General features: G+C 46.6%; 1 protein-coding gene across 4 annotated transcripts in view; it reads left to right on the plus strand.

The window, feature by feature from the left end:
* The first annotated feature begins 218 nt into the window (after positions 1–218).
* LOC138511206 (sialic acid-binding Ig-like lectin 12) overlaps positions 219–25,544 on the plus strand; it is a 515,336-nt gene continuing 490,010 nt past the window's right edge. Inside the window, exon 1 of one of the 4 annotated variants that reach the window (XM_069626734.1) lies at positions 219–525. In XM_069626734.1, the coding sequence (XP_069482835.1) occupies positions 462–525 (64 nt within the window). In that variant the 5' untranslated portion in view covers positions 219–461. The remainder of the gene's footprint in view (positions 526–25,544) is intronic. The other 3 variants (XM_069626735.1, XM_069626732.1, XM_069626733.1) reach the window with 3 other exon arrangements.

The following is a 25,544-nucleotide window of genomic DNA, read 5'->3' on the forward strand; positions in this document are numbered from 1 at the left end:
AAAAGAAGAGCCGGGAATTTTGAAGATGAAAGGAAGATGAGCGGAAATGTCAAAAAGGAAGCTATGGGCCTTTAGAGTAGGGACGCTACAGGGCAAGGCCCCGACAGCGCTGAATAACAGAACTAATACCACCACCCCTCCCCCAGAGTCTATACACACAGGACCGCAGTATTTGCATACACGGACTCACACGTTAAAAGCGGAACTCGTAGCGCGCGGCCAGGGCTAATGTAGGGTGCGCTTGCTGGTGTTTACCGCTTCCTAGACATGACGCCACTGAACCCCAATCAGTTCTCGTGGCAGTGGCAGCGGGGCTAGAGTGGGGCCCCTCCCCCTCTCCTGCTGTGAGTGGGAGAAAGCAGAAGTGCCTGTGAGGGTGTCACTTCCTGCCGAGCTGAGCCATGAGGTCCCGAATCCTCTGAGGACACCCGGAGCATCTTCAGAAGCAGCAGGGGGTGGAGATGGGTCCGGCTGGGCTGGCCGAGGTGCCCGTGCTGCTGCTCCACCTGCTGGGCCTCCTGGGAGGTACGAGGCACGCAGAGGAAAAGTGTGTGTGAGAGAGAGAGAGAAAGAGTGAGGGAGTGTGAGGGACAGTGTCAGAGAGAACGTGAGAACGTGAGAGAGAGAGAGTGAGTGTGAGGGACAGTGTCAGAGAGAACGTGAGAGAGTGAGAGTGTGAGGGACAGTGTCAGAGAGAACGTGAGAACGTGAGAGAGAGTGTGAGGGACAGTGTCAGAGAGAACGTGAGAACGTGAGAGAGAGAGAGAGTGAGTGTGAGGGACGGTGTCAGAGAGAACGCGAGAACGTGAGAGAGAGAGCGAGTGAGTAAGTGTGAGGGACAGTGTCAAAGAGAACGTGAGAACGTGAGAACGTGAGAGAGAGAGAGAGAGTGTGAGGGACAGTGTCAGAGAGAACGTGAGAGAGAGAGATTGAGTGTGAGGGACAGTGTCAGAGAGAACGTGAGAACGTGAGAGAGAGAGTGAGTGTGAGGGACAGTGTCAGAGAGAACGTGAGAACGTGAGAGCGAGAGTGTGTGAGAGAGAGAGAGGGACAGAGTGTGAGAGAGAGAGTGAGAGATAGGGAGTGAGAGTGTGAGGGACAGTGTCAGAGAGAACGTGAGAACGTGAGAGAGAGTGTGAGGGACAGTGTCAGAGAGAACGTGAGAACGTGAGAGAGAGAGAGAGAGAGAGTGAGAGAGAGAGAGAGAGAGAGAGAGAGAGGGGGGGACAGAGTGTGAGAGAGAGAGTGAGAGAGAGGGAGTGAGAGTGTGAGGGACAGTGTCAGAGAGAACGTGAGAACATGAGAGAGAGAGAGAGAGAGAGAGAGAGAGAGAGGGACAGTGTCAGAGAGAACGTGAGAACGTGTGTGAGAGAGAGAGAGGGACAGAGTGTGAGAGAGAGAGTGAGAGAGAGAGTGAGAGAGTGGGAGTGAGAGAGAGAGTGTGAGGGACAGTGTCAGAGAGAAAGTGAGAACGTGAGAGAGAGAGAGAGAGACAGAGAGAGAGAGAGAGAGAGGGACAGAGTGTGAGAGAGAGAGTGAGGGAGAGGGAGTGAGAGTGTGAGGGACAGTGTCAGAGAGAAAGTGAGAACGTGAGAGAGAGTGAGAGAGAGAGGGAGAGAGGGACAGAGTGTGAGAGAGGGTGTGAGGGCGAGTGAGAGAGTGAATGACACAGAGAGGGGAGTGAAAGAGAGAGAGGTGTGTGTGTGGAGATGTTTTGGAGGGTGGTCCCATTGAAGGCATTTGAGACAGGCACATGATAGGGAGGGAGATGACGATGCACTGTGAGGGCGATCCCATTGAAGTAAATGGAAGGAATTTGCAATAACCTTACGCTCAAATTGAACTTGAGGTTGGCATCCTCCAAATGAGGGTGGGGTGTGAGCAAACAGGGGTGTCTTCTGCCTAGAAGGAGCAGCTCTACCGCTCTCATTTGAGAGGTATTTCTAGTGCCAGAAGGAAACACATATTTTGCTGTCAGCGCTTATGTTATATACGTGCCATGTTATCAGGGTCGGACTGGGAGAAGAAATGGGCCCGGTCACCCAAAAAAAAGTGGCCCACTCCTCGCCTTAAAAAAGTGGCCCACCCCTCGCCTCACGACCCTTGACCTCTTATGACAACACCGGAAGTGATGTGATTTGACCCCACCCCAAAGTGACATCCCGGGAAGTGATGAAACACGACCTTTCACCCCTTGACAAAACAGGAAGTTGCATCAAATAGCATTGAGCCTAAGTACTAAATTACTTTAGAAAGTACTAAATTACTGTGAATCCAAGCAGACGTCCAAGGCCAAATGATATTATGTTATTGTACAGTACTTACGCTTAAGCTCTTTTTTTATAGAACAAATATGCATACAATATCATCCAACTTGTGTTGGTACTCATTTATCAACCTAAGAAGGAGGAAAGGCTTCTTTTTAAAAAAACTATTTGAAAAAAAATATTTAAAAAAAAAATGTTTTCTTCCAGGCATGGCCAGAAACCGGCCCCCACCCAGGCATGGCCAGAAACCGGCCCCCACTCCCCAGGGACGATTTCAGCCCGGCCACGGGCCGAAAGGCCGAGGGGCCAATCCGATCCTGCATGTTATAATATGATATGATAAGTCATCTATAACGCACCTGTACACAAGTGTTTCTAGAAGCAACAAGACAAGGGAGGGAAGACATGAGGAGGACAAAACAACGATCTTACTTGGCCTTGTGTCATTCAGATTGTGCAAGTGTGGGGGGGTGCAACGGGGCTAAGGGGGAGAGGAGAGTGCAATGGAACGCGCAAGTGCTGCCAGGAAGATGGCTCATACGTGCAGGGAGTCCGGGACTGTAGGGTTGCAGATACAGTCCCTTAAGTTTATGCAAGGCCCAGAGGCAGTGCAAGGGCAACCGGTCGTGCAGGAGCCTGGTCCCGTACTTTCATTGGGTGGCCAGGTAACCAGTTTGCGCAAAGGAGAGAGAAAGTGGAAGCGAAAATGAGGGTCCTGAGTTTGATTCTGGAACCTTAGGTGGTCCTGCTCAAGTTTGAGAGAGGCAGGGAGGCTGTTCCAGAGGGTGGCCCCAGCCGAGGACAGAGATCTACCCCCTACTCTCTGAAAGGATAAACAACCACATTTTTGTCAAAAAGTAGGAAAACGTTTAATATCTGCATCACTTTACTCTTATTTTGCTTCCATGTTCGATCCATCTGAAATTTCCATATACTTTTATACAGACCTATTTATAGCTTAGACAGACCATTGGTTTTGCTAGCAGAAATCATGCAAAGGTGGTTTTCCTTTGTGAATGTGTTAATCTTATAGTTGTCATGGTTTACCAGTTTCTCTTGCCAATAAGGACCACCTCTCTTAATAAAGGTGTTTATGTTGCCAGTAATTAACACCTCCCTTGCTGTCAGTGCTTAACGGTGTCTATTGACAGCCAGAAGCACTTCTCTTGTTGGCACTGTTGGTGTTGTCAGCATGGAACAGCACCTTTGCTGGTCGGTACCAGTAAGAAGCACCTCTCTTGTTGACAGTGTTGTTGTTGTCATTATGGAACAGCATATTTGCTGGTCGTTACCAGTAAGAAGCACATCTCTTGTTAACAGTGTTGTCGTTGTCATTATGGAACAGCACCTTTGCTGGTTGTTGCCAGTTAGTTGTACCTCTTTTGTTGGCAGTGCACCACCTTTGCTGGTTGTGCTTACCAGTTTTTAGTGCCAGTCAGAAGCACCTCTCTTGTTGGCAGTGTTGGTGTTGTCAGTATGGAACATCACCTCTGCTGGTCGCTGCCAGTAAGAAGCACCTTTCTTGTTGGCAGTGTTGGTGTTGTCAGCATGGAACAGAACCTTTGCTGGTTGTGCTTACCAGTTTTTATTGCCATTCAGAAGCACCTCTCTTGTTGGCTGTGTTGGTGTTGTCAGCATGGAACAGCACCTCCGCTGGTCGTTGCCAGTAAGAAGCACCTCTCTTTTTGGCAGTGTTGGTGTTGTCAGCATGGAATAGCAGCTTTGCTGGTTGTTGCCAGTTAGTTGTACCTGTTTTGTTGGCAGTGTTGGTGTTGTCATTATGGAACAGCATCTTTGCTGGTCGTTACCAGTAAGAAGCACCTCTCTTGTTGACAGTGTTGTTGTTGTCATTATGGAACAGCACCTCTGCTGGTCGCTGCCAGTAAGAAGCACCTCTCTTGTTGGGAGTGTTGGTGTTGTCAGCATGGAACAGCACCTTTGCTGGTTGTTGCCAGTAAGAAGCACCTCTCTTGTTGAAAGTGTTGTTGTTGTCATTATGGAACAGCACCTTTGCTGGTTGTTGCCAGTTAGTTGTACCTCTTTTGTTGGCAGTGCACCACCTTTGCTGGTTGTGCTTACCAGTTTTTAGTGCCAGTCAGAAGCACCTCTCTTGTTGGCAGTGTTGGTGTTGGCATTATGGAACAGCACCTCTGCTGGTCGCTGCCAGTAAGAAGCACCTCTCTTGTTGGCAGTGTTGGTGTTGTCAGCATGGGACAGAACCTTTGCTGGTTGTTGCCAGTAAGAAGCACCTCTCTTGTTGACAGTGTTGTTGTTGTCATTATGGAACAGCACCGTTGCTGGTTGTACCTCTTTTGTTGGCAGTGTTGGTGTTGTCATTATGGAACACAACCTTTGCTGGTTGTGCTTACCAGTTTCTATTGCCAGTCATAAGCACCTCTTTTGTTGGCAGTGCTGGTGTTGTCAGCATGGAACAGCACCTCTGCTGGTCGTTGCCCGTAAGAAGCACCTCTCTTGTTGGCAGTGTTGGTGTTGTCAGCATGGAATAGCAGCTTTGCTGGTTGTTGCCAGTTAGTTGTACCTGTTTTGTTGGCAGTGTTGGTGTTGTCATTATGGCACACAACCTTTGCTGGTTGTGCTTACCAGTTTTGTTTGCCAGTCAGAAGCACCTCTCTTGTTGGCAGTTTTGGTATTGTCAGCATGGAACAGGACCTCTGCTGGTCGTTGCCAGTAAGAAGCACCTCTCTAGTTGACAGTGTTGTTGTTGTCATTATGGAACAGCAGCTTTGCTGGTTGTTGCCAGTTAGTTGTACCTCTTTTGTTGGCAGTGTTGGTGTTGTCATTATGGAACACAACCTTTGCTGGTTGTGCTTATCAGTTTTTATTGCCAGTCAGAAGCACCTCTCTTGTTGGCAGTGTTGGTGTTGTCAGCATGGAACAGCACCTCTGCTGGTCGTTGCCAGTAAGAAGCACCTCTCTTGTTGACAGTGTTGTTGTTGTCATTATAGAACAGCACCTCTGCTAGTTGTTCCCAGTAAGAAGCACCTCCCTTGTGGGCGGTGTTGTTGTTGTTATTATGGAACAGCACCTTTGCTGATTGTTGCCAGTAAGAAGCACCTCTCTTGTTGACAGTGTTGTTGTTGTCATTATGGAACAGCACCTCTGCTAGTTGTTCCCAGTAAGAAGCACCTCCCTTGTGGGCGGTGTTGTTGTTGTTATTATGGAACAGCACCTTTGCTGATTGTTGCCAGTCAGTTCCACCTCCTTTATTGACAGTGCTGTTGTTTTCATTATGGAACCCAACCTTTGCTGGTTGTGCTTACCAGTTTTTATTGCCAGTCAGAAGCACCTCTCTTGTTGGCAGTGTTGGTGTTGTCAGCATGGAACAGCACCTCTGCAGGTCGTTGCCAGTAAGTAGCACCTCTCTTGTTGACAGTGTTGTTGTTGTCATTATGGAACAGCACCTCTGCTGGTTGTTCCCAGTAAGAAGCACCTCCCTTCTGGGCGGTGTTGTTGTTGTTATTATGGAACAGCACCTTTGCTGATTGTTGCCATTCAATTGCACCTCCTTTGTTGACAATGCTGGTGTTTTCATTATGGAACCCAACCTTTGCTGTTTGTGCTTACCAGTTTCTATTGCCAGTCAGAAGCACCTCTCTTGTTGGCAGTGTTGTTGTTGTCATTATGGAACAGCACCGTTGATGGTTGTTGCCAATCTTTTGCACCTGTTTTGTTGGCAGTGTTGTTGTCATTATGGAACAGTACCATTGATGGTTGTTGCCAGTCATTTGCACTTGTTTTGTTGGCAGTGTTGGTGTTGTCATTATGGAACACAACCTTTGCTGGTTGTGCTTACCAGTTTGTATTGCCAGTCAGAAGCACCTCTCTTGTTGGCAGTGTTGGTGTTGTCAGCATGGAACAGCACCTCTGCTGGTCATTGCCAGTAAGAGCACCTCTCTTGTTGACAGTGTTGTTGTTATCATTATGGAACAGCACCTTTGCTGGTTGTTGCCAGTCAGTTGCACCTCTCTTGTTGGCAGTGTTGTTGTTGTCATCATGGAACAGCACCTTTGCTGGTTGTTGCCAGTGAGTTGCACTTCTTTTGTCGGCAGTGTTGGTGTTGTCATTATGGAACACAACCTTTGCTGGTTAGGCTTACCTGTTTTATTGCCAGTCAGAAGCACCTCTCTTGTTGGCAGTGTTGGTGTTGTCAGCATGGAACAGCACCTCTGCTGGCTGTTGCCAGTAAGAAGCACCTCTCTTGTTGACAGTGTTGTTGTTGTCATTATGGAACAGCACCGTTGCTGGTTGTTGCCAGTCAGTTGCACCTCTCTTGTTGGCAGTATTGTTGTTGTCATTATGGAACAGCACCATTGCTGGTTGTTGCCTGTTTGTTGCCAGTGAGTTGTACCTCTTTTGTTGGCAGTGCTGGTGTTTTCAATATGGAACCCAACCTTTGCTGGTTGTGCTTACCAGTTTTTATTGCCAGTCAGAAGCACCTCTCTTTTTGGCAGTGTTGGTGTTGTCAGCATGGAACAGCACCTCTGCAGGTCGTTGCCAGTAAGAAGCACCTCTCTTGTTGACAGTGTTGTTGTTGTCATTATTGAACAGCACCTCTGCTGGTTGTTCCCAGTAAGATGCACCTCCCTTCTGGGCGGTGTTGTTGTTGTTATTATGGAACAGCACCTTTGCTGATTGTTGCCAGTCAGTTGCACCTCCTTTGTTGACAGTGCTGGTGTTTTCATTATGGAACCCAACCTTTGCTGATTGTGCTTACCAGTTTTTATTGCCAGTCAGAAGCACCTCTCTTGTTGGCAGTGTTGGTGTTGTCAGCATGGAACAGCACCTCTGCAGGTCTTTGCCAGTAAGAAGCACCTCTCTTGTTGACAGTGTTGTTGTTGTCATTATGGAACAGCACCTCTACTGGTTGTTCCCAGTAAGAAGCACCTCCCTTCTGAGCGGTGTTGTTGTTGTTATTATGGAACAGCACCTTTGCTGATTGTTGCCATTCAGTTGCACCTCCTTTGTTGACAGTGCTGGTGTTTTCATTATGGAACCCAACCTTTGCTGTTTGTGCTTACCAGTTTTTATTGCCAGTCAGAAGCACCTCTCTTCTTGGCAGTGTTGTTGTTGTCATTATGAAACAGCACCGTTGATGGTTGTTGCCAGTCATTTGCACCTGTTTTGTTGGCAGTGTTGTTGTCATTATGGAACAGCACCGTTGATGGTTGTTGCCAGTCATTTGCACCTGTTGTTTTGTTGGCAGTGTTGGTGTTGTCATTATGGAACACAACCTTTGCTGGTTGTGCTTACCAGTTTGTATTGCCAGTCAGAAGCACCTCTCTTGTTGGCAGTGTTGGTGTTGTCAGCATGGAACAGCACCTCTGCTGGTCATTGCCAGTAAGAAGCACCTCTCTTGTTGACAGTGTTGTTGTTATCATTATGGAACAGCACCTTTGCTGGTTGTTGCCAGTCAGTTGCACCTCTCTTGTTGGCAGTGTTGTTGTTGTCATTATGGAACAGCACCTTTGCTGGTTGTTGCCAGTGAGTTGCACCTCTTTTGTCGGCAGTGTTGATGTTGTCATTATGGAACACAACCTTTGCTGGTTAGGCTTACCTGTTTTATTGCCAGTCAGAAGCACCTCTCTTGTTGGCAGTGTTGGTGTTGTCAGCATGGAATAGTACCTCTGCTGGCTGTTGCCAGTAAGAAGCACCTCTCCTGTTGACAGTGTTGTTGTTGTCATTATGGAACAGCACCGTTGCTGGTTGTTGCCAGTCAGTTGCACCTCTCTTGTTGGCAGTATTGTTGTTGTCATTATGGAACAGCACCATTGCTGGTTGTTGCCTGTTTGTTGCCAGTGAGTTGTACCTCTTTTGTTGCCAGGGTTGGGGTTGTCATTATGGAACACAACCTTTGCTGGTTGTGCTTACCAGTTTTTATTGCCAGTCAGAAGCACCTCTCTTGTTGGCAGTGTTGGTGTTGTCAGCATGGAACAGCACCTTTGCTGGTTGTTGCCAGTCAGTTCCACCTTTTTGTTGGGAATGTTGGTGTTGTCATTATGGAACACAACCTTTTCTGATTGTGCCTACCAGTTTCTATTGCCAGTCAGGTGCACTTCTTTTGTTGGCAGTGTTGGTGTTGTCATTATGGAACACTACCTTTGCTGGTTGTGCTTCCCAGTTTGTATTGCCAGCCAGAAGCACCTCTCTTGTTGGGAGTGTTGGTGTTGTCAGCATGGAACAGTACCTTTGCTGGTTGTGCTTACCAGTTTTTATTGCCAGTCAGGCGCACCTTTTTTGTTGGCAGTGTTGGTGTTGTCAGTATGGAACACAACCTTTGCTGATTGTTGACAGTCAGGTGCACCTTTTTTGTTGGCAGCGTTGATTTCATTATGGAATACCACCTTTGCTGGTTGTGCTTACCAGTTTTTATTTCCATTCAGGTGCACCTCTCTAGTTGGCAGTGTTGGTGTTGTCAGTATGGAAACACCTTTGTTGGTTGTGCTTAGCAGTGCCTACTGCCAGTCAGGAGCAGCCCTCTTTTTGTCAGTATTTACCATTTATTATTGCCAGTCAGGTGCACCTCTCTTGTTGGCAGTGTTGGTGTTGTAAGTATGAAACACCACCTTTGCTGGTTGTGCTTACCAGTTTTTATTGCCATTCAGGAGCACCACTCTTCTAGTCAGTATTCACCTGTTTGTATTGTCGGTAACACACACTTCTTTGGTGACAGTGTTGACATAGTCAGTATGGACCACCACCTATGCTGTTTTTGCTTAGCAGTTCCTTTGGCCAGTAAGATAACCTCTTTTGCTGCCAGTGTTGTCAGTATGGATCACCACCTTTGCTGTTTTTGCTTAGCAGTTACTATTGCCAGTAAGGAGCAGCTCTTTTGCTGCCAGTGTTAATGTCATCAGTATTTGAACACCGCCTTTTCTGTTTGTGCTTAGCAGTGCTTATTGCCAGTCAGGAGCAGCCCTCTTCTTGTAAGTATTTACCAGTTTTTATTGCCAGTCAGGTGCACCTCTCTTGTTGGCAGTGTTGGTGTTGTAAGTATGAAACACCACCTTTGCTGGTTGTGCTTACCAGTTTTTATTGCCAGTCAGAAGCACCTTTCTTATTGGCAGTGTTGGTGTTGTCAGCATGGAACAGCACCTCTGCAGGTCGTTGCCAGTAAGAAGCACCTCTCTTGTTGACAGTGTTGTTGTTGTCATTATGGAACAGCACCTCTACTGGTTGTTCCCAGTAAGAAGCACCTCCCTTCTGGGCGGTGTTGTTGTTGTTATTACGGAACAGCACCTTTGCTGATTGTTGCCATTCAGTTGCACCTCCTTTGTTGACAGTGCTGGTGTTTTCATTATGGAACCCAACCTTTGCTGTTTGTGCTTACCAGTTTTTATTGCCAGTCAGAAGCACCTCTCTTCTTGGCAGTGTTGTTGTTGTCATTATGGAACAGCACCGTTGAAGGTTGTTGCCAGTCATTTGCACCTGTTTTGTTGGCAGTGTTGTTGTCATTATGGAACAGCACCGTTGATGGTTGTTGCCAGTCATTTGCACCTGTTTTGTTGGCAGTGTTGGTGTTGTCATTATGGAACACAACCTTTGCTGGTTGTGCTTACCAGTTTGTATTGCCAGTCATAAGCACCTCTCTTGTTGGCAGTGTTGGTGTTGTCAGCATGGAACAGCACCTCTGCTGGTCATTGCCAGTAAGAAGCACCTCTCTTGTTGACAGTGTTGTTGTTATCATTATGGAACAGCACCTTTGCTGGTTGTTGCCAGTGAGTTGCACCTCTTTTGTCGGCAGTGTTGATGTTGTCATTATGGAACACAACCTTTGCTGGTTAGGCTTACCTGTTTTATTGCCAGTCAGAAGCACCTCTCTTGTTGGCAGTGTTGGTGTTGTCAGCATGGAATAGTACCTCTGCTGGCTGTTGCCAGTAAGAAGCACCTCTCCTGTTGACAGTGTTGTTGTTGTCATTATGGAACAGCACCGTTGCTGGTTGTTGCCAGTCAGTTGCACCTCTCTTGTTGGCAGTATTGTTGTTGTCATTATGGAACAGCACCATTGCTGGTTGTTGCCTGTTTGTTGCCAGTGAGTTGTACCTCTTTTGTTGCCAGGGTTGGGGTTGTCATTATGGAACACAACCTTTGCTGGTTGTGCTTACCAGTTTTTATTGCCAGTCAGAAGCACCTCTCTTGTTGGCAGTGTTGGTGTTGTCAGCATGGAACAGCACCTTTGCTGGTTGTTGCCAGTCAGTTGCACCTTTTTGTTGGCAATGTTGGTGTTGTCATTATGGAACACAACCTTTTCTGGTTGTGCTTACCAGTTTCTATTGCCAGTCAGGTGCACTTCTTTTGTTGGCAGTGTTGGTGTTGTCATTATGGAACACTACCTTTGCTGGTTGTGCTTCCCAGTTTGTATTGCCAGCCAGAAGCACCTCTCTTGTTGGGAGTGTTGGTGTTGTCAGCATGGAACAGTACCTTTGCTGGTTGTGCTTACCAGTTTTTATTGCCTGTCAGGCGCACCTTTTTTGTTGGCAGTGTTGGTGTTGTCAGTATGGAACACAACCTTTGCTGATTGTTGACAGTCAGGTGCACCTTTTTTGTTGGCAGCGTTGATTTCATCATGGAATACCACCTTTGCTGGTTGTGCTTACCAGTTTTTATTTCCATTCAGGTGCACCTCTCTAGTTGGCAGTGTTGGTGTTGTCAGTATGGAAACACCTTTGTTGGTTGTGCTTAGCAGTGCCTACTGCCAGTCAGGAGCAGCCCTCTTTTTGTCAGTATTTACCATTTATTATTGCCAGTCAGGTGCACCTCTCTTGTTGGCAGTGTTGGTGTTGTAAGTATGAAACACCACCTTTGCTGGTTGTGCTTACCAGTTTTTATTGCCAGTCAGGAGCACCACTCTTCTAGTCAGTATTCACCTGTTTGTATTGTCGGTAACACACACTTCTTTGGTGACAGTGTTGACATAGTCAGTATGGACCACCACCTATGCTGTTTTTGCTTAGCAGTTCCTTTGGCCAGTAAGATAACCTCTTTTGCTGCCAGTGTTGTCAGTATGGATCACCACCTTTGCTGTTTTTGCTTAGCAGTTACTATTGCCAGTAAGGAGCAGCTCTTTTGCTGCCAGTGTTAATGTCATCAGTATTTGAACACCGCCTTTTCTGTTTGTGCTTAGCAGTGCTTATTGCCAGTCAGGAGCAGCCCTCTTCTTGTAAGTATTTACCAGTTTTTATTGCCAGTCAGGTGCACCTCTCTTGTTGGCTGTGTTGGTGTTGTAAGTATGAAACACCACCTTTGCTGGTTGTGCTTACCAGTTTTTATTGCCAGTCAGAAGCACCTTTCTTATTGGCAGTGTTGGTGTTGTCAGCATGGAACAGCACCTCTGCAGGTCGTTGCCAGTAAGAAGCACCTCTCTTGTTGACAGTGTTGTTGTTGTCATTATGGAACAGCACCTCTACTGGTTGTTCCCAGTAAGAAGCACCTCCCTTCTGGGCGGTGTTGTTGTTGTTATTATGGAACAGCACCTTTGCTGATTGTTGCCATTCAGTTGCACCTCCTTTGTTGACAGTGCTGGTGTTTTCATTATGGAACCCAACCTTTGCTGTTTGTGCTTACCAGTTTTTATTGCCAGTCAGAAGCACCTCTCTTCTTGGCAGTGTTGTTGTTGTCATTATGGAACAGCACCGCTGAAGGTTGTTGCCAGTCATTTGCACCTGTTTTGTTGGCAGTGTTGTTGTCATTATGGAACAGCACCGTTGATGGTTGTTGCCAGTCATTTGCACCTGTTTTGTTGGCAGTGTTGGTGTTGTCATTATGGAACACAACCTTTGCTGGTTGTGCTTACCAGTTTGTATTGCCAGTCAGAAGCACCTCTCTTGTTGGCAGTGTTGGTGTTGTCAGCATGGAACAGCACCTCTGCTGGTCATTGCCAGTAAGAAGCACCTCTCTTGTTGACAGTGTTGTTGTTATCATTATGGAACAGCACCTTTGCTGGTTGTTGCCAGTCAGTTGCACCTCTCTTGTTGGCAGTGTTGTTGTTGTCATTATGGAACAGTACCTTTGCTGGTTGTGCTTACCAGTTTTTATTGCCAGTCAGGCGCACCTTTTTTGTTGGCAGTGTTGGTGTTGTCAGTATGGAACACAACCTTTGCTGATTGTTGACAGTCAGGTGCACCTTTTTTGTTGGCAGCGTTGATTTCATTATGGAATACCACCTTTGCTGGTTGTGCTTACCAGTTTTTATTTCCATTCAGGTGCACCTCTCTAGTTGGCAGTGTTGGTGTTGTCAGTATGGCAACACCTTTGTTGGTTGTGCTTAGCAGTGCCTACTGCCAGTCAGGAGCAGCCCTCTTTTTGTCAGTATTTACCATTTATTATTGCCAGTCAGGTGCACCTCTCTTGTTGGCAGTGTTGGTGTTGTAAGTATGAAACACCACATTGGCTGGTTGTGCTTACCAGTTTTTATTGCCAGTCAGGAGCACCACTCTTCTAGTCAGTATTCACCTGTTTGTATTGTCGGTAACACACACTTCTTTGGTGACAGTGTTGACATAGTCAGTATGGACCACCACCTATGCTGTTTCTGCTTAGCAGTTCCTTTGGCCAGTAAGATAACCTCTTTTGCTGCCAGTGTTGTCAGTATGGATCACCACCTTTGCTGTTTTTGCTTAGCAGTTACTATTGCCAGTAAGGAGCAGCTCTTTTGCTGCCAGTGTTAATGTTGTCAGTATTTGAACACCGCCTTTTCTGCTTGTGCTTAGCAGTGCTTATTGCCAGTCAGGAGCAGCCCTCTTGTAAGTATTTACCAGTTTTTATTGCCAGTCAGGTGCCCCTCTCTTGTTGGCAGTGTTGGTGTTGTAAGTATGAAACACCACCTTTGCTGGTTGTGCTTACCAGTTTTTATTGCCAGTCAGAAGCACCTCTCTTATTGGCAGTGTTGGTGTTGTCAGCATGGAACAGCACCTCTGCTGGTCGTTGCCAGTAAGAAGCACCTCTCTTGTTGGCAGTATTGTTGTTGTTATTATGGAACAGCACCTTTGCTGATTGTTGCCAGTCAGTTGCACCTCCTTTGTTGACAGTGCTGGTGTTTTCATTATGGAACCCAACCTTTGCTGGTTGTGCTTACCAGTTTTTATTGCCAGTCAGAAGCACCTCTCTTGTTGGCAGTGTTGGGGTTGTCAGCATGGAACAGCACCTCTGCTGGTCGTTGCCAGTAAGAAGCACCTCTCTTGTTGACAGTGTTGTTGTTGCCATTATGGAACAGCACCTCTGCTGGTTGTTCCCAGTAAGAAGCACCTCCTTTGTTGACAGTGCTGGTGTTTTCATTATGGAACCCAACCTTTGCTGTTTGTGCTTACCAGTTTTTATTGCCAGTCAGAAGAACCTCTCTTGTTGGCAGTTTTGATGTTGTCAGCATGGAACAGCACCTCTGCTGGTTGTTGCCAGTAAGAAGCACCTCTCTTGTTGGCAGTGTTGTTGTTGTCATTATGGAACAGCACCGTTGATGGTTGTTGCCAGTCATTTGCACCTGTTTTGTTGGCAGTGTTGTTGTCATTATGGAACAGCACCGTTGATGGTTGTTGCCAGTCATTTGCACCTGTTTTGTTGGCAGTGTTGGTGTTGTCATTATGGAACACAACCTTTGCTGGTTGTGCTTACCAGTTTCTATTGCCAGTAAGAAGCACCTCTCTTGTTGGCAGTGTTGGTGTTGTCAGCATGGAATAGCAGCTTTGCTGGTTTTTGCCAGTTAGTTGTACCTGTTTTGTTGGCAGTGTTGGTGTTGTCATTATGGAACACAACCTTTGCTGGTTGTGCTTACCAGTTTTTATTGCCAGCCAGAAGCACCTCTCGTGTTGACATTGTTGGTGTTGTCAGCATGGAACAGCACCTTTGCTGGTTGTTGCCAGTCAGTTGCACCTGTTTTGTTGGCAGTGTTGGTGTTGTCATTATGGAACACAACCTTTGCTGGTTGTGCTTACCAGTTTTTATTGCCAGCCAGAAGCACCTCTCGTGTTGACAGTGTTTGTGTTGTCAGCATGGAACAGTACCTTTGCTGGTTGTGCTTACCAGTTTTTATTGCCAGTCAGGCGCACCTTTTTTGTTGGCAGTGTTGGTGTTGTCAGTATGGAACACAACCTTTGCTGATTGTTGACAGTCAGGTGCACCTTTTTTGTTGGCAGTGTTGGTGTTGTCATTATGGAACACAACCTTTGCTGGTTGTGCTTACCAGTTTGTATTGCCAGTCATAAGCACCTCTCTTGTTGGCAGTGTTGGTGTTGTCAGCATGGAACAGCACCTCTGCTGGTCATTGCCAGTAAGAAGCACCTCTCTTGTTGACAGTGTTGTTGTTATCATTATGGAACAGCACCTTTGCTGGTTGTTGCCAGTGAGTTGCACCTCTTTTGTCGGCAGTGTTGATGTTGTCATTATGGAACACAACCTTTGCTGGTTAGGCTTACCTGTTTTATTGCCAGTCAGAAGCACCTCTCTTGTTGGCAGTGTTGGTGTTGTCAGCATGGAATAGTACCTCTGCTGGCTGTTGCCAGTAAGAAGCACCTCTCCTGTTGACAGTGTTGTTGTTGTCATTATGGAACAGCACCGTTGCTGGTTGTTGCCAGTCAGTTGCACCTCTCTTGTTGGCAGTATTGTTGTTGTCATTATGGAACAGCACCATTGCTGGTTGTTGCCTGTTTGTTGCCAGTGAGTTGTACCTCTTTTGTTGCCAGGGTTGGGGTTGTCATTATGGAACACAACCTTTGCTGGTTGTGCTTACCAGTTTTTATTGCCAGTCAGAAGCACCTCTCTTGTTGGCAGTGTTGGTGTTGTCAGCATGGAACAGCACCTTTGCTGGTTGTTGCCAGTCAGTTGCACCGTTTTGTTGGCAATGTTGGTGTTGTCATTATGGAACACAACCTTTTCTGGTTGTGCTTACCAGTTTCTATTGCCAGTCAGGTGCACTTCTTTTGTTGGCAGTGTTGGTGTTGTCATTATGGAACACTACCTTTGCTGGTTGTGCTTCCCAGTTTGTATTGCCAGCCAGAAGCACCTCTCTTGTTGGGAGTGTTGGTGTTGTCAGCATGGAACAGTACCTTTGCTGGTTGTGCTTACCAGTTTTTATTGCCTGTCAGGCGCACCTTTTTTGTTGGCAGTGTTGGTGTTGTCAGTATGGAACACAACCTTTGCTGATTGTTGACAGTCAGGTGCACCTTTTTTGTTGGCAGCGTTGATTTCATCATGGAATACCACCTTTGCTGGTTGTGCTTACCAGTTTTTATTTCCATTCAGGTGCACCTCTCTAGTTGGCAGTGTTGGTGTTGTCAGTATGGAAACACCTTTGTTGGTTGTGCTTAGCAGTGCCTACTGCCAGTCAGGAGCAGCCCTCTTTTTGTCAGTATTTACCATTTATTATTGCCAGTCAGGTGCACCTCTCTTGTTGGCAGTGTTGGTGTTGTAAGTATGAAACACCACCTTTGCTGGTTGTGCTTACCAGTTTTTATTGCCAGTCAGGAGCACCACTCTTCTAGTCAGTATTCACCTGTTTGTATTGTCGGTAACACACACTTCTTTGGTGACAGTGTTGACATAGTCAGTATGGACCACCACCTATGCTGTTTTTGCTTAGCAGTTCCTTTGGCCAGTAAGATAACCTCTTTTGCTGCCAGTGTTGTCAGTATGGATCACCACCTTTGCTGTTTTTGCTTAGCAGTTACTATTGCCAGTAAGGAGCAGCTCTTTTGCTGCCAGTGTTAATGTCATCAGTATTTGAACACCGCCTTTTCTGTTTGTGCTTAGCAGTGCTTATTGCCAGTCAGGAGCAGCCCTCTTCTTGTAAGTATTTACCAGTTTTTATTGCCAGTCAGGTGCACCTCTCTTGTTGGCAGTGTTGGTGTTGTAAGTATGAAACACCACCTTTGCTGGTTGTGCTTACCAGTTTTTATTGCCAGTCAGAAGCACCTTTCTTATTGGCAGTGTTGGTGTTGTCAGCATGGAACAGCACCTCTGCAGGTCGTTGCCAGTAAGAAGCACCTCTCTTGTTGACAGTGTTGTTGTTGTCATTATGGAACAGCACCTCTACTGGTTGTTCCCAGTAAGAAGCACCTCCCTTCTGGGCGGTGTTGTTGTTGTTATTATGGAACAGCACCTTTGCTGATTGTTGCCATTCAGTTGCACCTCCTTTGTTGACAGTGCTGGTGTTTTCATTATGGAACCCAACCTTTGCTGTTTGTGCTTACCAGTTTTTATTGCCAGTCAGAAGCACCTCTCTTCTTGGCAGTGTTGTTGTTGTCATTATGGAACAGCACCGTTGAAGGTTGTTGCCAGTCATTTGCACCTGTTTTGTTGGCAGTGTTGTTGTCATTATGGAACAGCACCATTGATGGTTGTTGCCAGTCATTTGCACCTGTTTTGTTGGCAGTGTTGGTGTTGTCATTATGGAACACAACCTTTGCTGGTTGTGCTTACCAGTTTGTATTGCCAGTCAGAAGCACCTCTCTTGTTGGCAGTGTTGGTGTTGTCAGCATGGAACAGCACCTCTGCTGGTCATTGCCAGTAAGAAGCACCTCTCTTGTTGACAGTGTTGTTGTTATCATTATGGAACAGCACCTTTGCTGGTTGTTGCCAGTGAGTTGCACCTCTTTTGTCGGCAGTGTTGATGTTGTCATTATGGAACACAACTTTTGCTGGTTAGGCTTACCTGTTTTATTGCCAGTCAGAAGTACCTCTCTTGTTGGCAGTGTTGGTGTTGTCAGCATGGAATAGTACCTCTGCTGGCTGTTGCCAGTAAGAAGCACCTCTCCTGTTGACAGTGTTGTTGTTGTCATTATGGAACAGCACCGTTGCTGGTTGTTGCCAGTCAGTTGCACCTCTCTTGTTGGCAGTATTGTTGTTGTCATTATGGAACAGCACCATTGCTGGTTGTTGCCTGTTTGTTGCCAGTGAGTTGTACCTCTTTTGTTGCCAGGGTTGGGGTTGTCATTATGGAACACAACCTTTGCTGGTTGTGCTTACCAGTTTTTATTGCCAGTCAGAAGCACCTCTCTTGTTGGCAGTGTTGGTGTTGTCAGCATGGAACAGCACCTTTGCTGGTTGTTGCCAGTCAGTTGCACCTTTTTGTTGGCAATGTTGGTGTTGTCATTATGGAACACAACCTTTTCTGGTTGTGCCTACCAGTTTCTATTGCCAGTCAGGTGCACTTCTTTTGTTGGCAGTGTTGGTGTTGTCATTATGGAACACTACCTTTGCTGGTTGTGCTTCCCAGTTTGTATTGCCAGCCAGAAGTACCTCTCTTGTTGGGAGTGTTGGTGTTGTCAGCATGGAACAGTACCTTTGCTGGTTGTGCTTATCAGTTTTTATTGCCAGTCAGGCGCACCTTTTTTGTTGGCAGTGTTGGTGTTGTCAGTATGGAACACAACCTTTGCTGATTGTTGACAGTCAGGTGCACCTTTTTTGTTGGCAGCGTTGATTTCATTATGGAATACCACCTTTGCTGGTTGTGCTTACCAGTTTTTATTTCCATTCAGGTGCACCTCTCTAGTTGGCAGTGTTGGTGTTGTCAGTATGGAAACACCTTTGTTGGTTGTGCTTAGCAGTGCCTACTGCCAGTCAGGAGCAGCCCTCTTTTTGTCAGTATTTACCATTTATTATTGCCAGTCAGGTGCACCTCTCTTGTTGGCAGTGTTGGTGTTGTAAGTATGAAACACCACCTTTGCTGGTTGTGCTTACCAGTTTTTATTGCCAGTCAGGAGCACCACTCTTCTAGTCAGTATTCACCTGTTTGTATTGTCGGTAACACACACTTCTTTGGTGACAGTGTTGACATAGTCAGTATGGACCACCACCTATGCTGTTTTTGCTTAGCAGTTCCTTTGGCCAGTAAGATAACCTCTTTTGCTGCCAGTGTTGTCAGTATGGATCACCACCTTTGCTGTTTTTGCTTAGCAGTTACTATTGCCAGTAAGGAGCAGCTCTTTTGCTGCCAGTGTTAATGTCGTCAGTATTTGAACACCGCCTTTTCTGTTTGTGCTTAGCAGTGCTTATTGCCAGTCAGGAGCAGCCCTCTTCTTGTAAGTATTTACCAGTTTTTATTGCCAGTCAGGTGCATCTCTCTTGTTGGCAGTGTTGGTGTTGTAAGTATGAAACACCACCTTTGCTGGTTGTGCTTACCAGTTTTTATTGCCAGTCAGAAGCACCTCTCTTATTGGCAGTGTTGGTGTTGTCAGCATGGAACAGCACCTCTGCAGGTCGTTGCCAGTAAGAAGCACCTCTCTTGTTGACAGTGTTGTTGTTGTCATTATGGAACAGCACCTCTACTGGTTGTTCCCAGTAAGAAGCACCTCCCTTCTGGGCGGTGTTGTTGTTGTTATTATGGAACAGCACCTTTGCTGATTGTTGCCATTCAGTTGCACCTCCTTTGTTGACAGTGCTGGTGTTTTCATTATGGAACCCAACCTTTGCTGTTTGTGCTTACCAGTTTTTATTGCCAGTCAGAAGCACCTCTCTTCTTGGCAGTGTTGTTGTTGTCATTATGGAACAGCACCGTTGAAGGTTGTTGCCAGTCATTTGCACCTGTTTTGTTGGCAGTGTTGTTGTCATTATGGAACAGCACCGTTGATGGTTGTTGCCAGTCATTTGCACCTGTTTTGTTGGCAGTGTTGGTGTTGTCATTATGGAACACAACCTTTGCTGGTTGTGCTTACCAGTTTGTATTGCCAGTCAGAAGCACCTCTCTTGTTGGCAGTGTTGGTGTTGTCAGCATGGAACAGCACCTCTGCTGGTCATTGCCAGTAAGAAGCACCTCTCTTGTTGACAGTGTTGTTGTTATCATTATGGAACAGCACCTTTGCTGGTTGTTGCCAGTCAGTTGCACCTCTCTTGTTGGCAGTGTTGTTGTTGTCATTATGGAACAGTACCTTTGCTGGTTGTGCTTACCAGTTTTTATTGCCAGTCAGGCGCACCTTTTTTGTTGGCAGTGTTGGTGTTGTCAGTATGGAACACAACCTTTGCTGATTGTTGACAGTCAGGTGCACCTTTTTTGTTGGCAGCGTTGATTTCATTATGGAATACCACCTTTGCTGGTTGTGCTTACCAGTTTTTATTTCCATTCAGGTGCACCTCTCTAGTTGGCAGTGTTGGTGTTGTCAGTATGGCAACACCTTTGTTGGTTGTGCTTAGCAGTGCCTACTGCCAGTCAGGAGCAGCCCTCTTTTTGTCAGTATTTACCATTTATTATTGCCAGTCAGGTGCACCTCTCTTGTTGGCAGTGTTGGTGTTGTAAGTATGAAACACCACATTGGCTGGTTGTGCTTACCAGTTTTTATTGCCAGTCAGGAGCACCACTCTTCTAGTCAGTATTCACCTGTTTGTATTGTCGGTAACACACACTTCTTTGGTGACAGTGTTGACATAGTCAGTATGGACCACCACCTATGCTGTTTCTGCTTAGCAGTTCCTTTGGCCAGTAAGATAACCTCTTTTGCTGCCAGTGTTGTCAGTATGGATCACCACCTTTGCTGTTTTTGCTTAGCAGTTACTATTGCCAGTAAGGAGCAGCTCTTTTGCTGCCAGTGTTAATGTTGTCAGTATTTGAACACCGCCTTTTCTGCTTGTGCTTAGCAGTGCTTATTGCCAGTCAGGAGCAGCCCTCTTGTAAGTATTTACCAGTTTTTATTGCCAGTCAGGTGCCCCTCTCTTGTTGGCAGTGTTGGTGTTGTAAGTATGAAACACCACCTTTGCTGGTTGTGCTTACCAGTTTTTATTGCCAGTCAGAAGCACCTCTCTTATTGGCAGTGTTGGTGTTGTCAGCATGGAACAGCACCTCTGCTGGTCGTTGCCAGTAAGAAGCACCTCTCTTGTTGGCAGTATTGTTGTTGTTATTATGGAACCGCACCTTTGCTGATTGTTGCCAGTCAGTTGCACCTCCTTTGTTGACAGTGCTGGTGTTTTCATTATGGAACCCAACCTTTGCTGGTTGTGCTTACCAGTTTTTATTGCCAGTCAGAAGCACCTCTCTTGTTGGCAGTGTTGGGGTTGTCAGCATGGAACAGCACCTCTGCTGGTCGTTGCCAGTAAGAAGCACCTCTCTTGTTGACAGTGTTGTTGTTGTCATTATGGAACAGCACCTCTGCTGGTTGTTCCCAGTAAGAAGCACCTCCTTTGTTGACAGTGCTGGTGTTTTCATTATGGAACCCAACCTTTGCTGTTTGTGCTTACCAGTTTTTATTGCCAGTCAGAAGAACCTCTCTTGTTGGCAGTTTTGATGTTGTCAGCATGGAACAGCACCTCTGCTGGTTGTTGCCAGTAAGAAGCACCTCTCTTGTTGGCAGTGTTGTTGTTGTCATTATGGAACAGCACCGTTGATGGTTGTTGCCAGTCATTTGCACCTGTTTTGTTGGCAGTGTTGTTGTCATTATGGAACAGCACCGTTGATGGTTGTTGCCAGTCATTTGCACCTGTTTTGTTGGCAGTGTTGGTGTTGTCATTATGGAACACAACCTTTGCTGGTTGTGCTTACCAGTTTCTATTGCCAGTAAGAAGCACCTCTCTTGTTGGCAGTGTTGGTGTTGTCAGCATGGAATAGCAGCTTTGCTGGTTTTTGCCAGTTAGTTGTACCTGTTTTGTTGGCAGTGTTGGTGTTGTCATTATGGAACACAACCTTTGCTGGTTGTGCTTACCAGTTTTTATTGCCAGCCAGAAGCACCTCTCGTGTTGACAGTGTTGGTGTTGTCAGCATGGAACAGCACCTTTGCTGGTTGTTGCCAGTCAGTTGCACCTGTTTTGTTGGCAGTGTTGGTGTTGTCATTATGGAACACAACCTTTGCTGGTTGTGCTTACCAGTTTTTATTGCCAGCCAGAAGCACCTCTCGTGTTGACAGTGTTTGTGTTGTCAGCATGGAACAGTACCTTTGCTGGTTGTGCTTACCAGTTTTTATTGCCAGTCAGGCGCACCTTTTTTGTTGGCAGTGTTGGTGTTGTCAGTATGGAACACAGCCTTTGCTGATTGTTGACAGTCAGGTGCACCTTTTTTGTTGGCAGCGTTGATTTCATTATGGAATACCACCTTTGCTGGTTGTGCTTACCAGTTTTTATTTCCATTCAGGTGCACCTCTCTAGTTGGCAGTGTTGGTGTTGTAAGTATGAAACACCACATTTGCTGGTTGTGTTTACCAGTTTTTATTGCCAGTCAGGAGCACCACTCTTCTAGTCAGTATTCACCTGTTTGTATTGTCGGTAACACACACTTCTTTGGTGACAGTGTTGACATTGTCAGTATGGACCACCACCTATGCTGTTTTTGCTTAGCAGTTCCTTTGGCCAGTAAGATAACCTCTTTTGCTGCCAGTGTTGTCAGTATGGATCACCACCTTTGCTGTTTTTGCTTAGCAGTTACTATTGCCAGTAAGGAGCAGCTCTTTTGCTGCCAGTGTTAATGTCGTCAGTATTTGAACACCGCCTTTTTCTGTTTGTGCTTAGCAGTGCCTATTGCCAGTCAGGAGCAGCCCTCTTCTTGTAAGTATTTACCAGTTTTTATTGCCAGTCAGGTGCACCTCTCTTGTTGGCAGTGTTGGTGTTGTAAGTATGAAACACCACCTTTGCTGGTTGTGCTTACCAGTTTGTATTGCCATTCAAGAGCACCCCACTTCTAGTCAGTATTTACCTGTTTGTATTGTCGGTAACAAGCACTTCTTTGTAGACAGTGTTGATGTTGTCAATATAGACCACCACCTTTGCTGTTTTTGCTTAGCAGTGCCTATTGCCTGTAAAGAAAACCTCTTTTGCTGCCGGTGTTGACGTTGTCAGTATGGACCACCACCTTCGCTGTTTGTGCTTAGCAGTGCCTATTGCCAGTAAGGAGCAGCTCTTTTGCTGCCAGTGTTAACGTTGTCAGTATTGAACACCACCTTTGCTGTTTTTGCTTAGCAGTGCCTATTGCCAGTAAGGAGCAACTCTTTTGCTGCCGGTCTTGACGTTGTCAGTATGGACCACCATCTTCGCTGTTTGTGCTTAGCAGTGCCTATTGCCAGTAAGGAGCAGCTCTTTTGCTGCCGGTGTTGACGTTGTCAGTATGGACCACCACCTTCGCTGTTTGTGCTTAGCAGTGCCTATTGCCAGTAAGGAGCAGCTCTTTTGCTGCCGGTGTTGACGTTGTCAGTATGGACCACCACCTTCGCTGTTTGTGCTTAGCAGTGCCTATTGCCAGTAAGGAGCAGCTCTTTTGCTGCCGGTGTTGACGTTGTTAGTATGGACCACCACCTTCGCTGTTTGTGCTTAGCAGTGCCTATTGCCAGTAAGGAGCAGCTCTTTTGCTGCCGGTGTTGACGTTGTCAGTATGGACCACCACCTTCGCTGTTTGTGCTTAGCAGTGCCTATTGCCAGTAAGGAGTACCACTTTTGCTGCCATTGTTTATGTGTTCCTAGTATCAGTAACAGAAGCTTTCTTTTGGCATTGCGGATTTTCGTCTCATTATGGGAATGCAGTGTTGCGTGTGTAGCTTTTAAGGAAATACTTCAGGCAGTTTTTCCAACAATCCATATCTTTTATTTTCTTAAGTTTATAAATTGTTTATACATTGTCCACCCTCATGTTGTTGTTGAGGCCGGATCATATACAATAGCAGTTTATAGCACTACTGTACAATTTGTTTCAATGCACACAAGGATTATTGTTAGCCCTTTTGTACATTATATGGCAGAGGTGGTGGAAAGGTGGGCATCAGGGTTCCTCACTTATGCACCCCCTGTGACTGTCACAATGAAACATTGCTCGATTTCAGTACGGAAAAATATTTTTACAAATTACAACTGAGTTTTTAAATTGTTTACCTCTGCCTGTTGGTGGAGCTAGAAATTGGACTCAAAATGTAGCATTTTATGATTTAATGCAGTGATTACCGTGTATGGCATTACCACAGAATAACATATGCAGTATTTCTGCCAGACCCTTAGGGTGGCGGTAAAACCTTTTATTTTTAATTTAACATATTTTCTTTCTTTGCTATTGGGATGTGTACTTCCTCTTTGCTTCCAGTCTGTCGCCTGTATCCATGCCCGAGTGTCTGTACATTTTGTGGTGGCTAATCCCAGCGGTTCGTCTATACTGGAGCCTGTTACCTCCCCCATGGCTGCTGCTGTTAGACTGTGGGTTTTGCGCCCCTCTTGCTGTCCGTGTACCTGTGTCTCTGTTCTCACAGAAGCGCCTTTCTTGCTGTCCCTGTGCCTGTGCTCTGACAGAAGCACCTCTCTTGCTGTTAGTGTGCCTGTGCCTGTGCTCTCACAGAAGAACCCCTCTTGCTGTCCCTGTGCCTCTGCTCTCACAGAAGCACCTCTCTTGCTGCCAGTGTGCCTGTGCCACCGCTCTCACAGAAGCACCTCCCTTGCTGTACCTGTGCCTCTGCTCTCACAGAAGCACCTCTCTTGCTGTCAGTGTGCCTGTGTCTCTGTTTTCACAGAAGCACCTCTCTTGCTGTCCGTGTGCCTGTGCTCTCAGAGAAGCGCCTCTCTTACTGTCAGTGTGCCTGTGCCTCTGCTCTCAAAGAAGCGTCTTTCTTACAGTCTGTGTGCCTGTGCCTCTGCTCTCACAGAAGTGCCTCTCTTGCTGTCTGTGTGCCTGTGCCTCTGCTCTCACAAAAGGGCCTCTCTTGCTGTTAGTGTGCGCCTTTGTCTCTGTTCTCACAGAAGCGCCTCTCTTGCTGTCCGTGGGCCTGTGCCTCTGCTCTCACAGAAGCGCCTCTCTTGCTGTTAGTGTGCGCCTGTGTCTCTGTTCTCATAGAAGCGCCTCTCTTGATGTCCGTGTGCCTGTGCCTCTGCTCTCACAGAAGTGCCTCTCTTTATGTTATTGTGCACCTATGTCTCTGTTCTCACAGAAGTGCTTCTCTTGCTGACCGTGTGCCTGTGTCTCTGCTCTCACAGAAGCGCCTCTCTTGCTGTTAGTGTACGCCTGTGTCTCTGTTCTCACAGAAGCACCTCTCTTGCTGTCCCTGTGCCTGGGTCTCTGTTTTCACAGAGGCGCCTCTCTTGCTGTCCTTGTGCCTGGGTTTCTGTTCTGACAGAAGAGCCTCTCTTGCTGTCCGTATGCCTGTGCCTCTGCTCTCACAGAAGCACCTCTCTTGCTGTTAGTGTGTGCCTGTGCCTCTGCTCTCACAGAAGCACCTCTCTTGCTATCAATGAACCTGCATCTCTACTCTTGCAGAAATAACCTCCCTTGCTGTCAATGCACCTATGTCTCTGCTGCCACAGAAGAACATCGCTTGCTGTCAATGGACCTGTGTCTCTGCTGACACAGAAGCGCCGCTCTTGCTGTCCATGTGCCTGGGTCTCTATTCTCACAGAAGCGCCTCTCTTGTGTCAGTGCGACTGTCTCTGCTCTCACAACAGCACCTTTCTTGCTGTTAGTGTATGCTTGTGTTTATGCTCACAGAAGCAACCTCTTTTGCTGTCAGTGCGTCTGTCTTTGCTCTCACAACAGCACCTCTCTTGCTGTTAGTGTATGCTTGTGTTTATGCTCACAGAAGCAACCTCTCTTGCTGTCAGTGCGTCTGTCTTTGCTCTCACAACAGCACCTCTCTTGCTGTTAGTGTATGCTTGTGTTTATGCTCACAGAAGCAACCTCTCTTGCTGTCAGTGCGTCTGTCTCTGCTCTCACAACATCACCTCTCTTTCTGTTAGTGTATGCTTGTGTTTATGCTCACAGAAGCAACCTCCCTTGCTGTCAGTGCATCTGTCTCTGCTCTCACAACAGCACCTATCTTGCTGTTAGTGTATGCTTGTGTTTATGCTCACAGAAGCAACCTCCCGTGCTGTCAGTGCGTCTGTCTCTGCTCTCACAACATCACCTCTCTTTCTGTTAGTGTATGCTTGTGTTTATGCTCACAGAAGCAACCTCCTTTGCTGTCAGTGCGTCTGTCTTTGCTCTCACAACAGCACCTCTCTTGCTGTTAGTGTATGCTTGTGTTTATGCTCACAGAAGCAACCTCTCTTGCTGTCAGTGCGTCTGTCTTTGCTCTCACAACAGCACCTCTCTTGCTGTTAGTGTATGCTTGTGTTTATGCTCACAGAAGCAACCTCTCTTGCTGTCAGTGCGTCTGTCTCTGCTCTCACAACATCACCTCTCTTTCTGTTAGTGTATGCTTGTGTTTATGCTCACAGAAGCAACCTCCCTTGCTGTCAGTGCGTCTGTCTCTGCTCTCACAACAGCACCTCTCTTGCTGTTAGTGTATGCTTGTGTTTATGCTCACAGAAGCAACCTCTCTTGCTGTCAGTGCGTCTGTCTCTGCTCTCACAACATCACCTCTCTTTCTGTTAGTGTATGCTTGTGTT

Source organism: Ambystoma mexicanum, chromosome 6p, assembly GCF_040938575.1.
Source record: "Ambystoma mexicanum isolate Mex_15411 chromosome 6p, UKY_AmexF1_1, whole genome shotgun sequence".
NCBI lineage: Eukaryota > Metazoa > Chordata > Amphibia > Caudata > Ambystomatidae > Ambystoma > Ambystoma mexicanum.